A 15712-nucleotide genomic window follows, 5' to 3' on the forward strand; every position below is an offset into this window, starting at 1 on the left:
CCGCATCTTTCCAAGGAGGAAGAGAGGCTCCACCGCCTGGATCCAAAATGTGCGCTTTCATTTTATTTGAATCGCACAAAATAATTCTGGTTGGACGACCAGCTCTTAGTTGACTACATGGGCGCCAAGAAAGGTCGGGCCGTGCACAAACGGACCATCTCTAGATGGGTACTTTGGTGCATCAAAGCTTGCTATTCCTTGGCAAAGAGGGAGCCTCCAGTGGGGCTACGCGCCCATTCCACCAGGGTGACGGCAGCTACCACTGCTTTGGGACTTGGAGTTCTCCTCAATGACATCTGCCAGGCGGCTACGTGGGCATCGCTGCACACGTTCACAAAACACTACTGCCTGGACAGTCAAGTCCGGAGGTACGGCTTCTTTGGCCGTTCTGTTCTCCAGGACTTTCTGGTGTGAACTCGGTTCGCAGACCCACCTCCGGGGTTGGTATTGCTGGGGTATCTATTCTAAGGTAAAGAATCTATAACTAATTGTCTCTTTCAGATGAACAAGTTACTTACCTTCGGTAACGATATATCTGTATGAGACATAGATTAGTTATAGATTCCTTACCGCCCCACCCATCCTCCCCGTTCTACGAACTGACTTTAGGGTTAAGAACTTCCTTTCAGGGCCCTAGTTTTGTGCACCGGTGGTCAGTGTCTTGCATGGCTATGCACTTCTAGCGTGAAAAGTCGTGTACAGAACTGACGTCCGCGCGCGAAGGCGGCGTTTAAGTAGCTACCGCGACGTCATTCCGGCGACACGACGCCAACAACGAACGTGGAGCCGACCGACACCACCTTTCGATGCACAGGGGTACTGCTGATGAAAAAAACATTCCTGATCCAGTCTGATGCCTGGGGGTAATGCTACGGTAAGGCATCTATAACTAATCTATGTCTCTTACAGATATATTGTTACCGAAGGTAAGTAACTTGTTCAACAGGTTCCCACCACAGTATTGAGCGAAACTAGAGTTGTCCATTGAACTTGATACCTAAGATTTAGACGGAGGTGGTATGGATAATTGGTGGGGGGGACAGGACATCTGTTGGCCAGAAGGACTGCCATTAAACCTCTGCTTCATGTCCAAAGAAGAGGAGCTCGGTCTTCCCGGCAATGTATTTTAAGTTGATTTGGTGAAAGCCAATGAAAGACTACGGTGAGGCAGTTTCTAATTTTTCCCACCCTGGAATGCCTCATTATTCCTCCAGGGAAACAGCAATTGGGTGTCATCAGTGTATGATACAATATTGGGCCCTAGTGATTCTGCCAGGGGAGAAAGATACACATTAAACAGTGTAGGGCTCCAGGCCGAGCCCTGTGGCACCTTCACCCTCAATTTACAAGGTTTGGCCGAGAAGGGAGGGCACCATACCTCTTGTCCTCTCCCATCAAGAAAGGATGCTAGCCAATTCCAGGCCAACCTTCTAATTCCAACAGACCTGAGACGGGCTAGTAAGGTGTAATGAGGGATTGTATCAATGACCAACAGCGCCCTACCTCCTGCATCCAGGCCAAGTCTAATGAAATAGACCACGTCAAGCAATTCTGTCTCAGTACTGCAATTGGGACGAAACCTAGATTGGGTTGTATGTAACAGGTTGTTGGTTTCAAGATATGAGGAAAGCTGTTGTTTTACATGATTTTCGAGGAGCTTAGTGAGAGTCGGAAGTAGGGAAATGGGTCTCTAATTGGACAGAGCTGTGGGGTTATGCTGGGTTTTCTTTTTTTGAAAAGGCACAATTTTTGCCAGCTTCCATATTCTGGGCACAGTTGCTGATGAGTAGAAGGTATTGAAAAGCTGATTTATGAGCGGGTTGATAGCCTCCGCACCCTGGGGTAGGAGGTTAGCAGGACCTGGGTCCGAGAATGAACCAGATTTAAGGCACCTTAATGCTGATGGGGAGCCTTCCATAGAAATTGGAGAAAAAGTTTCTAAAGAAGTGGTATTGTCATAGTTAAGGGAGACTAGATGGAGACTAGCTGACTAGTCCCAAGATTGTTCTCTCCCATGTTATGGGTGGGAGTTGTCGCTACCCTTCTAGAGCCCAAGACTCCGCTCTCCTCCCTGAGGAGGGGGAGGCTGGCCTGGATTGTTGCAGTTTTCTCATGAAAGAAGAAAGCCAGTTGTTCATACCATTCCAGGGTCTGTAGTTTTTGGCCTGTGCAGGCTTCTGGGGCGGTGAATGATTTGACAATTTAAAAAATGTCTTTAGAATGATTTCCAGCATTTGAAATTTTGGCCTCTAAATAACTTTTTTTTTTACTAGTCTAATTTCTTTGATATTTCCTTCATGCTATATTATACACCGCTTTAGTGATAGGACAGTATGCCACCCTCTATTGTCTCTCCCTGTGCTTGCATTCTAGTTTGGTAATTTTAAGGTAATGAGTGTACCATGGACTGGGTGGCTTAGTGCGGCGTAGTTGTCGTCTTTCCGAGGGTAAGGCTAGGGTGGAGGACTTAATCCAACTGCCAGTAAGAATGACATCCTGGTCGGCCTTGCCGGTGAGAGAGGGCTTTTCCTCTTCTAACCTCCTACAGAGGGCCACAGATTGGACCTTATGAAAGGCTCTTACCGTTCTGGGTAAGTAGCCTTTATTGGTAGATGAACTCTTTATCCTATCCCATCTGAACCTAATCATGTAGTGGTCTGACCAGACCAAAGAGATAGGGGCATCAGCTTCGAGAGGTAGAGGAGAGAAGATCTGGTCTAATGTGTGTCCAGCTAGATGTGTGGGAGAAAATATTGACTGGGCCAAGCCCATAACCGCCAAATTCTCCTGAAGGGCAGATATTTCTCTCTATTTCTCACACTCCAGCACACACTTTGGGAGAAATATGGGTTAAAGGAGAATTGGAGGAGAAAAGCTGCTGAGCGGTAACCTCGTTCAGCAGGGATAGTGTTCTGAGTTTTGTTAGTTTTGAGTGGAGGGAAGAAGAGTGCATATATCAGTAAAGATACATGTTCGTAGGTGATTGATAGAAGTCAGACGATTCTCTATGTTCAATAACCTATATCTCTTCAGAGGCTCACCATTTTTTCAGTTAGCATTCTTGGTTTAGCTATATGCATAAGTGGCTCAAGTATCTGAAACTGAGCTATGTACATGTGTGGATCAAGTATCTGAAAAAAACAGGAACATCCTTACTCAAATGGCATAAATACATGACCAAAAAAATCCAAATAAGCATTTTGATAGCATGCCTGAAGCCAAGAACAGTCCCAGAGTAGAAGGGGAGCAGCTGTTTCTGCATAGCAAATAAGAAATTCTGAATCAACGCTCCAGACTTCCATAGAATAGGTTTTCGCACAATACTATCATGTTCCTAATTGCCTTTAGGAAATCATGGGCCATTCACTAGTTACAAAAAGAGGTTGCAACTTAAGGCCCTTCTTTTTGTGTTCGGTATCTAATTTTCCAAACCTGCCTATGTACAAATAGATCAGTTCGCAAAACTCCAGTTTGAAAAGGGTCTTAGTTCAGTATAACGAATGAATATTCATTAGGCAGTTTGCAAATTGCATCTCAATCTAATTGGCACAATCACAGGAATAGCAGCCTGCAATTGTCAGTATACGACTATCCTTGTAAACGCTTTTGAAAATAATGTGCAAGGCATGTGTGCTGTAGCTGCACATGCTTTGCTTACTCCTGCCATCTAACGTTGGGTCCGGATGTTCGCAAGTTGTTTTTCTTCGAAGAAGTCTTTTCCAGTCACGAGGCAAGGTGACTCCTCCTTTCGGTGATAGTGCGCATGGGCATCGACAACAGTGTTAGATTGTTTTTGTGCCGTAGTGCGCATGGGCATCGACAACAGTGTTAGATTGTTTTTGTGCCGCCATCGGGTGTGGATGTGTATTGCTGTGCTCCGATTCAAACCATCAATGGGGATCCCTTCGGTTCGCAATTCACTCTACACTCGTTGGTATGATTTTAGTTTGCATTACTATCTTCTGCTTGTCGAAGAACTTCTGAAAACTTTCATTATCCATAGAAAACTCTAACCGCGGCATTCGGGCCTAGTTCCTCCCCTGTTTATACTAATAGATCCTGTATCGAGTCTTCCACCGATGGAACGGACGCCTTTCCAGTTCTGTCCTAGGTGCCATTCTAAATACCCGTGCACTGATCTTCATAAGGTCTGTAACCTTTGTCCCTCTCTGGAGCATAAAGAGGAAGACTGCGACGCGTGTGAGTCGTTCCATTCGAAAAAGACTCTCCGAGACCATTGTGCTCAACAGAGAGATATGCAGCGACAGACTATCTAGGAAACTCCCGATATCTTTGGTGAAGATGTCGAACAAGAAGAGATGGAGGCGTCGGCGGCAGAAGAGGAAGAGGCATTTTACCGTCCAAGACTCAGAGTTGGAGATCGAGCTCGAGTCCCACGACGTTCCATATGGACAGGGTGCTGTGAGTAAAAAAAGCCCCTTTGCCCACAAAACCCACTCCGACCGAGCCAAAGGCTGTTGGGCCACGACTGCCATCAGGCCATGGTAGGCACCGAGACTCTGATTCTAGCACATCGCCTCCTCGCACTGCACCGAAACAGAAAGTCTAGCCTTCCGGTTTGGGATCGAACTGAGACGAAACCCCCTCGATGCCGAAAGATTCGGCATCGAAAGATAAAAAAAGACATATTCAGCTTGGCGCTGAAAATTTCGGCACCAAATGACAAAGTTACTCCTCTAAAGCCTCTTGAGCTGATTCTGGAGAAAATGCAGCATAAGCTAGATCACAAACAGAAGACAATCCAGATTAACCCTCAAACTGGACACTTTACTACTACCCCAGCAATACCACCTCCCAAAAGGAAAATAGTCACTGATTTTAGAATACCTCTGAAGAAGAAAAATGACATAGCTACTAGTCCCATTAACATTCCTCCAACCACTCCACCCTCTTCACCAGTAGCTGTCATACCAGCATCAGACCCATTGCGCATTACACCGCCACGGTCTCCAGACATAGATCCAGATATAGCTGATAATGAGGACAATGATGATCAGATACCTGACCCATGGGACGACTAGAACAAAGATCCACCAGGGGACACAGATCCTGATCTATATCCAACCAAACCTCCCCCTCCTGATGATGATAATACTTATCAAGCATTAATTTTTAGAGCAGCCACTTGTCATGGGGTGACTTTAGATTAAGAAGACCTAGAAGATTTCCTTTTTGAAACTTTAGGGAATACACACATAACATCTTAGTCTTTGTCCATGTTAAAGAGTATGATGAGGCATGCAGATGAAATTTTTAAGGATCCTGTTAGGTCACATATTCTGACGTCTAGAGTCGATAAACATAAAGTCCCTCCATCTGAACCTGTATTTATTAAGGGCAAGTTGCCTTTAGACTCCTTAGTAGTTACACATGCACGTAAAAGAGCAAATTAATAGATGCTTCGGGGAAAAGAGAGCTGCTCAATCAGACAATCATTGGCCAATAGACAATACTCAAGGGCTGTTGGCTAGGTATGATAGGTCACTTTGGGATGAGATGGAAGAATTATTGCAATATCTTCCAGAAGAACACAGGAAAAAAGGCCAAGAACTAGTGCAAAAAGGCAAGCTTATTTCCAAATCATCCATTAGATGTGCTTTAGATGCTGCAGAAACTGCAGCTAGAGGACTCAATACCAGCATTCTACTAAGGAGGCATGCATGGCTCAGAATTTCTGGTTTCAAACCAGAGGTTCAACAAACTATACTTAATGCACCATTTGACAAAGAACACCTTTTTGGGCCTCAGATAGACCAATCGCTAGAAAAAATGAAAAAGCACACAGAAGCAGCAAAATCAATGGTTGCCCTTCAGCCTCCGTCAAATAGAGGTTCATTTTGTCGCTCCTTCTATAGAGAGGGCTCCAAAAATAATACCACAGATGCCTCTGCATCTTCATATAAAGCAATGGCACAGTCATCCTCCTCTAGAGGATTTTTATAGAGATTGGTATAGAGGTAAAAACTTTAAAGGAAGAGGTAAAGGTACACCATCTACTAACAAACAGTGACTTGATATCAATCCCCCGAACTTTCACCTGCAGGGGGAAGATTACATCAGTTTCTACCCATTTGGCAGTCAATAACAACAGACAAATGGTTATTAGGTATTATCCAATATTGTCACTGCCTGGAACTCACAAGCAACCCACCTCGTATTCACAAACTGTCTTTGGAACATAAATATCTACTCAAACAAGAAGTACAAGCTCTTGTCACAAAAAGAGCTATAGAACTTGTTCCATTACTACAACAACAAGGAACAGAAGTATATTCACTATACTTCCTAATTCCCAAAAACACTGTTTGTTAAGACCAATATTGGATCTCAGACCACTGAACCTATACATATTAACAGAACACTTCCACATGGTTACTCTCCAACAAGTGCTTCCACTTCTGCAGCAAGGCGACTTTATGTCAGCGCTAGACTTAAAGGACGCATACTTACATATACCTATTCACCCAGCACATCGCAAATACCTCAGATTTGTGATGGGCCAAAATGATTATCAGTTCAAAGTACTTCTGTTTGGAGTGACAACTGCTCCCAGTGTGTTCACTAAGTGCCTAGCAGTAGTAGCGGCACATCTGAGACGACAACAAATACATATCTTCCCATAATTAGACGATTGGCTCTTAAAAGACTACTGACATCTCAAGTGTGTGCATCACAATCAAATTACCTTACATCTTCTACATCAGTTGGGATTCACAGTCAATAAACAAAAATCCCATCTTCAACCCAATCAAACACAACCATATCCAAGAGCCATACTAAACACTCACATGGCTCTAGCATATCCCAATGCAGCCAGGATTCAGAGTTTACAGACACTGTTACAACAGTTTCAAGTCAACCCGTATCCCTCAGCCAGAACATTCATGCATTTACTAGGGATGATGGCATCATGCATTGCGATAGTGTCTCATGCAAGACTAAACATGTGCCCACTACCAAAATGCTTAGAACTCAAAATGACCAAACTTCCCCTCCAGGTTCCCACACCCTCTATCCAAAGGCAATGTTCTATGGATGAACTGGTCAGGGATATTTGCTTATGCTTTTCCACCTCTCCCTCTCCTTCCATTTCTGGTTCGGAAACTCAGGCAGATATCTCTCACACTGATCCTCTTAGCATCCACATGGGCTCGTCACTTGGTTCACAACACTGTTGGAATTGTCAGTGGTTCCACATCAGAAGCTTCACATCAGAAGCTTCACGGTTTCTCACACAGAACCGTGGAGAAATCAGACATCCAAATCCCAAAGACCTCAACCTTGCGATTTGGCTCCTGACGTCATAGAGATCGGTTATCTAAACCTACCACCGGATTGTATGTCAATTCTTAAAGAAGCAAGAAGACCTACCACTAGAGCATGTTATGCAGAAAAGTGGAAAAGATGTCATATATTGTAATAATAATTCAATTGATCCGCTAGATGCATCTATACAAAATATTAGTTATCTTTTGCATCTACAATGCGCAGGTTTGGCCTACACATCTATTCGACTACACCTTGCAGCAGTAGATGCATATCTTCAGAACAGGCAACATTTATCTTTAATTAAAGTCCCTGTGATCAAAGCCTTTATGGAAGGCCTTAAAAGAATAATACCACCCAGGGCACCACCTGCACCTGTCTGGAACCATTACACAATTGTTCGCTACAATTTCTTTCATGGAAGGTTGCCTGTTTAATAGCTCTCACTTCACTAAGACATGTTAGTGAGTTACAGGCATTAACCTTAGAAGAACCCTACTTTCAGCTCCATAAAGATAGGATAGTTCTTCGTACAAATCCAACATATCTTCCAAAGGTTGTCTCTGCTTTTCATATTAACCAATTGGTTGAGTTACCTGTGTTCTTTCCTCAAACTGATTCAGTAGCAGAAAGAGCTCTACACACACTTGATGTCAAAAGAGCATTATTATACTACATTGATAGGACAAAAGATTTTCTCACAAACAACTTTTTGTTGCATAAAGGAAAACCTATCTCGAAATCCGGCATTTCGAGATGGATTGTCAAATGTATTCAAACTTGCTATGCTAAAGCCAAAAGAACTTTAACAGTACCTCCTATAGCACATTCTACTTGCAAAATAGGAGTATTTATGGCCTTTTTAGGTAACATTCCCATTGCTGGCAAATGAAAGGCAGCTACATGTCTACACCACACACATTTACAAAACATTATTTTGTGGATGTTTTGGCACGTCAACAGGCTAATGTCGGACAGGCAGTGCTAAAAACCCTCTTTCAAACAACTGCAACACCCACTGGTTAGCCACCACGTTTGGAGGGTACTGCTCTACAGTCTATGCAAAGCATGTGTATCTACAGCACAGATGCCTCGAACGGATTATGTTACTTACCCTGTAAGCATCTGTTCTTAGCATGTAGAGCTGTAGATTCACATGCGCCCTCCCTCCTCCCCGGACACCTTTGGGTGTTGAAGTTCTTATTCACATTGTATACCCATGGGCATCTATATACTACACTCACTCCATTCTCACCCTCTTACGGGAAACCAATCTAACAATGGAGTCGATGCCCATGCGCACTATCACCGAAAGGAGGAGTCACCTTGCCTCGTGACTGGAAATGACTTCTTCGAAGAAAAACAACTTGCAAACATATGGACCCAGCACTAGATAGCAGGACTATACAAAGTAAATGAATCTACAGCTCTTCATGCCAAGAACAGATGCTGAAGGGGTAAGTAAAATAGTCCTTTTTTTTTAAGCAGCCCAATTTTCTTCAGAGGAATTGTGCTTCTTTAAAAAAAATAGTTTTAATTTTTGTAAAGTTTCACTTTAGGAACCCCTTCACTTTTGCAGATGGGTTACCACCCCAAAATGGGAATTGCTAACATGTGATTTTGTGTCCAATCCCAATTTAGGAGTAGGGAAATATTTACAGAACCCCTAACATGGGTTTTGTACAACATGTGAAATACCTTTTTGTGATTTGTGAATTTCGAATTGGAGAATTTACATCTACAAAAATGTTTGTTGCATCTTGCCCCAAGTCTTTCTGGAACTTTTACAGCACAATCCACTAATTAAAGAATCATTTGCTTTAAATAGGTTATGAAAACATCCAACAAGTAACTGAAGACAAGGGGTACCTAGAAATAGAGTTATTGAGATTCAGGAATAGCTTCTGTGAAAATCCAACAGAGATGAAGTTTCTATACATAGCGATTTGCAAGCACTGACAAGATGTTGGGTACTTCCTTATATAGTGAATGCTAAACATCACTGCCACATAGGAAGTTTAATGAAATTTGGAGAGACTACCAAATCTCATGAGATTGCATACACCATATTTGATTGGGAGCAAGAGTTCTTAAGAACATCAGGTATATTAAACAGCACCCTCCACTTTGGTACAGGAAACAAACACTGTCAATTTTGATAGATGTTCAATGACCTCTAATGCTGATGTCTGCTATCAACAAGTAGGAAAAAAGAGAAGGACTAAAGTTACTGTACCCTAATCTGTCCCCTTTCTATGTTTAGTTTTTTTTGTACTGAAGCCTGGCATACATTAGCCAATCCTACAAACAGAAATGTGTAAATGAGATAAATAAAAAGAATGTTAGTAGTAAGCAACTACATAAGTTTACTATTCAAGAAAGTGGTAGTCCAAATTATTGTGGCCATTGTGTTGAGCAGTAAATACAAAAATGTGCTTCAAGAGTAAATGTCTTGATCTTCAACGACGTGGTTTACTTGGGCCTTTTTCTATAACAAGAGAAAGCTTCATTCAGTGTGTTTCAGTGGTTGCTAAGTGTGTTACATCATAAACATGGACGTCAAGCAAGTGCTTTAAAAACAGATGTTGTCTTGTTCTCTCTTCAGGTGGAGCTGGTGTGGGAGGATGCCTTATTCATGTTTGACTATTTTAAGCCTAAAACCCTCCCCGAGTTTGATGGCTACAAAACCAGCACTGTGTCCGCTGACCTTGCCAACCTTCTCAAAAAGATTGCTTCCACCGTCCCTCGCACAGGGAAGCCTAAGCTGAGTATGGAGTGTCTGTCTGCCTACATCGAGGGCACCAGCTGCAGGGTAAGGAGCTTGCTTCACTAGGCCGGTCACCTGTAATCTGCATCCACTGCTCAAAACAAAGTGTTTATTAAACTGTATAGATATGTGTTCTATGTCAATATTCTAAAGCAAACGTCTTGTGAAATTAGCCACAGAAAATGTGTTTGGCAGTGCAGAGGCTGTTCTAAAGTTTACATTCAATGGAAATCTCTATCTTTCCTCTGTACGATTGCTATATTGCTACATTTACCATCCCGCTTTCCAAACATCAAAGATGGTTCTCTGGGTTTGACACCTGCTGTAGAGATCTTTGTGTATTTTGCTGGCTTCAGGCTAGAGTGCATCGATGGCTCACTCAGCCTTTCACTGTCAAAACGATACCTGTGATATCTTTAATAACTTTTCTTAACTTGCTAAGAGACCGTTCAGTTTGTGATTATTTATTTCAGTTTTGCTTCACTTCAATTTCATCCCGCACTGTGTACCTTTAGGATTGCAGACAGAAACCTAATGAGCGAATACAACTAAGGACTGAGACCGAAATATGACTTTGAAGTACTTTCATTTCAACAAAGACACCGCTTACAAAATCAAACATTGGAATACGGTTGAGCTTTGTTTTTTGACACTCCTTCAAAAAATCACCTTTGACATAGAAAAGCATATTAAAAACCATTTCATAGAAGAACAGAGAAAAAACACTAGCAGGACAGATATCTTACATTTCAAAGAGAGGCAAATGTATTATTTGTAGCCTCACTGGGGTTGCCATCACCCTTTAAGAATGAATCATGTGTATGTATTCAATCACAATATACACGCATTATAAGAGGCATTGTTGCGCCACAAGCAGGAAAGGCAATGACGCTGAGCTCACTTCCACATATTTGTGTTTACTTATTCACTATTGTTTGTATAGTTTCCAAAAAGACTTACAAATGTAATTGCTACTATACATCAAAAGCAATTGGTGTCACAGAAAAACAATTAAATGCAAGTGAGCCTTAGGGCTGCAGTGACGGACAGTACACCATTGTTGAAAAAAGACAAAGAATTGGCATCTCTAAGTAAAAACGTCAAGTGAAAATAGACCTGCTCAACTAGCGCACACATCTGTTGCATCCAAGTATAACTCAGCCATCGGTATACAACAAGATGTAATGTATCTGTTGTTTCGTCCTGCTAGGTGTGAACCCTAGGGGGTGGGGGTCAACACGTGTTACCCTATGGTTGATGGGCTCTTCAGCACTATATGGAACAAATGTCACCCCAGCTCGAAAAGAAAAATACGTTGTCAGTCACATCTAATGCCTAAAGCAAAGGAGATAATTGATAGAGCTGGAAGAGGGTAGGCTGGGGTGTGTTCTTTGTTTAATATGTTATCAAGATAAGAGTACCGCGCACAAAATGCAAGAAGGCACCATCATGCAAAACCCTAAAAGGAGAGTCGTGCAGTGAGAATAAAATACCAAAAGTAGTTCTGTTGTAATCTCCTACTTGGTACGTCCCTTCCCCCCCTCCCTTCTCCTCCCCTTGGTTCGCCCCTAGCCCTGTCACCAACATTCCATTGCACCCTTCCTTTGTTAAGCTGGATCCTGTGGTGGTGGAAGTACGAATAAAGAAGAGTCATCTGCTTACCTGCTTTGTACTTCATTTTAACACTGGCGACGATTCGCTGGGTGGGGCCGGCTCACCACCACCCCCAATTTCTTCTTCAAATCCAGTTGTTATAAGTTGTCGGCGGTTTGGAGTTCATCACTGTTCAGCACCTGTGGTGGTTCCGCGGTGAAAAATTCAAGTAAGACGTGCTTTGTCTTTGTTGGGATGCTCTTTGCCTTCGGCCGATGAGGGGAGCGCATTGCAACTTTGATTTCACCTTCCTGCGCTTTATTCCCTGCTTGAGTACAAGAGTGCTGCTTCTGTGACGGCTGACGTTGCTGCTTCAGAGCTGTCCTGTGTTGGCTGGGTGCTGCCATCTGAAGTGCTGTTTAGAGGAGCGCTTTTCATCTTTGGTTTCGTCTTTCAGCACTTCGCATGGACTTATGACGGATTTCCTCCATAGTGCCTCTCAGCTTTGCCTCAGCCGTGGTAGTGGGGAATTCCTGTCCCGTGGGTCCCCTGCTCCGTTTCTGCTGTGGTCGAGGGAGGTTGCATTTCGGCGTTCATCCGTTGTCATTCGCATCTCTTCAGGGCGTGTGCTGCAGTTACCGGACCTTCATCTTCAGTTGCGCACCTCAGCGCTGTTTCTGAGACGGGTGCCCTGGTTCTCTGCCTCAGCGCTGTCCGTGGTTGGGTGCTGCCATCTGAGGGGCTGTTGCTGTGACGACTATTTTCTGCAGTGTCTCCAGGGAGCGTGTGGCAGTCAGTCTTGTGAGGGAGTCAGGCTTTGACAGCCCCTGTAAAATTGCTCGAGTTTGTGGCCAATTCTTATCTTCGGTCACGATCGTGGCGGGAACCGGCATTCTACCTCGCACGCTCGTAGCAGCCTGTCAAAATTGACTTTTCCCAGCTGTGACGACTGAGGTGTGGTTCCGCTTCGTTCCTCCGGGTGGCAGTGTGGACACATTGTTCAGCCTTCCTTAAAGGTGATATTCTGATAAACAGCAACGCATTTAACTTTGGGGTTTCCAGCGTTATTTCCCACACAAATCCTGGGAATTCCTTGGGAAATCTTTCATCAAGTTTCTGTTATCTTCATTTCGCTGATGGGCACAGCTTTTGGGATTCAGGCCTGTCAATTCACGCTGACGGGCACAGCTGTACAAAGTTGTCATCACTGATGAGCACAGTTGTTGTCACTTTCGTCGTGCTTGTCTGTTCACGCTGACAGGCTCAGCTTCCTCTTGACTTTATTTTGCTTACTCATGCCTTAACGTGACTTACTTTGGGGGGTGTGTCACCAGGGAATTGTATAGTAGGTTGGTGATGTTTCGCTGCGTATCTCATGCTGACTGTCCAAGCTGGTATCTTTGCTAAATCTCTGTACTGCTCCATCCTAAAGTCCATTACATTTGGGGTTTTGCATTGTATGGGCTGTAAAGATGGTGTGATTTTTGTGTTGCTCCTATTTCCTCTAACTATTTTGTTCATTATCCTGGGGTGCTGAATATTAACCCTTTCCAACCAGTTGTAATTGAAATATGGCAGCAGCAAATATGTCGCAACCACCACCCTTCCTTAACGAGGCAGGAGAACCTGCTCTGCCCTGGAAACAATGGTTTGGGTTACTGGAGTCATATCTAATTGCTATTGGGGGGGAAACATTTTCCCATTTACATAAGCTACACACCCTCCTGCACAATTTGGGCATTGAGGGACGCAAAGTCTATGATGATATTTCGACTAATGCTGAAGGGGGAAGTGATAGTGATGATGATGAAAATGTGTATATAGTGGCAGTAAACAAACTAGAAAAATATTTCAGTAAGAGGATAAATGTAGTGTTAGAGAGACATAAATTCTTCTCAAGAACACAAGGGAAAAATGAAAAGGTTAAACCATTTATCGCAGCCTTAAAGGGTCTAGCGAACACATGTGAGTTTGAGTCCCTTCAGGATTCCCTGATTAGAGACCAGTTGGTCAGGCGCACCAACAATCATAAGATTCAGGAGAGGCTCCTGGCGGCCAATCCCAACCTCAAGGAAGCCTTTGATATAGCAGTAGGGATTGAGCACACGGCAGATTGTATGGTTGAAATGAAAGGTGAAGGGGGCAAAACTATGGAGGTCAATGCCATAAGCAAAGATCACAATAGTAAGACAGCGAAAACCCCATTTCAGGGAAATAAACTCAAGTGTTATAGGTGTGGGAGCCCAACACACTTAGCCAACAACCCTATATGCCAAGCACGTTCGGTGGTCTGCCACAAATGTGGGAAAAAGGGACATTTGACCAGGGTTTGTCATGATCAACGCTCCAAAGCGGTGTTGGAGATCGGGCCACAAATATTTCCTGATCCCAAGTTAATTTTTCAACTTAAAGACAAGAACAATACTGATAAATTTCCCTCTTGCAACATTACCCTGGATAACAAAACCCTATCTGTCTTTGCTGATTAATGTTCCCCTTACACCCTTGTTGATGCCACGGTATTTTCTCAACTGTTTCCCTTATGGGAAGAAACGGTACAGCCTCCGGACATCCAACCAGGAGGCTACAATGGGGACCCCATACCACTATTAGGCATGACTACTAAGGAAATAGGGTTCAAAGGAAGGAACACGGTGGGCAAGATATACATTACCCAAAAGGGGTCCAATTTGTTGGGATGGAAACACCAGAGGGAACTCGGGATTAAGTTAGACCCCAACAGTCCTGATCAAGTCCTCTTAGTGGATCCCTCGGTGGGAGGGATGGAGGTTTGCAATGATTTCCCTAAAGTGTTTTCTGATGACCTAGGATTACTTAAGAATTATCAACATTCCATCAAATTGAAATCCAATGCCAAGCCTGTAGCACACAAAGCCAGACCCATACCACATTTAATGCAGGTTCCCCTTCAAAATGAGCTAGACAGATTGCTGTCGTTGGGGGTGATTGAACCCATAGAATGTTCACAATGGTTGGCCCCCATTGTTCTTACCACCAAGGCTACCAGTAAGGACATCAGGCTGTGTGTAGACCTCAGGGACCTTAACCAGAACATATGGGTAGACAGGCACCCCCTCCCACGTATTCATGAGGTGCTAACTCTCATTAAGGGTGCGAGTTGTTTCAGTGTTCTCGACTTATCCTCTGCCTATCACCAGGTGGAGCTTCATCCCAACTCACGGCATCTCACCTCCTTTGTGACACCCCTGGGCGCCTTCCAATTCCGTCGCATGCCTTTCGGCTTGGCTTCAGCTGCGGCTGCCTTCCAGAGGATCATGCAGCATGTCTTGAAAGACCTTCCCAGAACTCTCTGTTTCCAAGATGACATACTAATCTACGGGAAGGACTTAAACGAGCATAACGTCACCCTCACGATGGTCTTGTCCAACTTGGAAAAATCAGGGCTCACTCTAAAAAAGGAGAAATGTCGTATTGGGGTGGGATCGGTTGAGTATCTAGGACACACCATCTCTCAAGATGGTATCAAACCCAAAATAGACCTAGTTAAGGCGATTAGGGACACTGAGGCCCCTAAAGGTGTTCAAGAGCTTAAATCATTTTTGGGCCTTTCCGAATATTATTCAAAATTTGTGAGGAACTATTCCTCAATAGTGGAACCTTTACGTAACTTACTCAAATCCAGGACCTCGTATGTGTGGTCCGATGCCTGTCAGAAGGCCTTTGATCTAGTCAAAGAAAGCATAATTTCTGCACCATCGCTGGGTAGGTTTGACCCTAACAAAACCACAATCCTTTGCACTGATGCAAGCAATAAAGGGTTGGGGGCCAGCCTCACCCAAATGGGGGAAGGCAAGGAACACATTGTGGCCTTTGCATCTCGAGCTCTTAAGGGTGCTGAAATCAACTACAAAGCTGGACTCAACCTCCAGTTATAAATATTTGGGCATCTTCCTGGAGGCAAGTGGCTCCTTTGGCAAGCACAAGGAAGCATTACAAATAAAAGCACTCTCATTAGAGGTGGCCGCTGCAAAACTATCAAACCAGCTATTAGGTCCCAGTCTTACACCTATGCTGAAAGTAATG

The 15712-nt window shown here is 43.7% G+C and overlaps 1 protein-coding gene across 8 annotated transcripts in view; it reads left to right on the forward strand.

Annotated features, from left to right (window-relative positions):
- Positions 1–15712, forward strand: part of CABIN1 (calcineurin binding protein 1) — a 1566474-nt gene that overhangs the window by 461690 nt on the left and 1089072 nt on the right. For all 8 annotated transcript variants that reach the window (XM_085634628.1, XM_085634623.1, XM_085634621.1 and 5 more), the window contains one exon: positions 9893–10099. In XM_085634628.1, the coding sequence (XP_085490754.1) occupies positions 9893–10099 (207 nt within the window). The remainder of the gene's footprint in view (positions 1–9892; positions 10100–15712) is intronic.

This window comes from Triturus cristatus, chromosome 11 (genome assembly GCF_964204655.1).
Source record: "Triturus cristatus chromosome 11, aTriCri1.1, whole genome shotgun sequence".
NCBI lineage: Eukaryota > Metazoa > Chordata > Amphibia > Caudata > Salamandridae > Triturus > Triturus cristatus.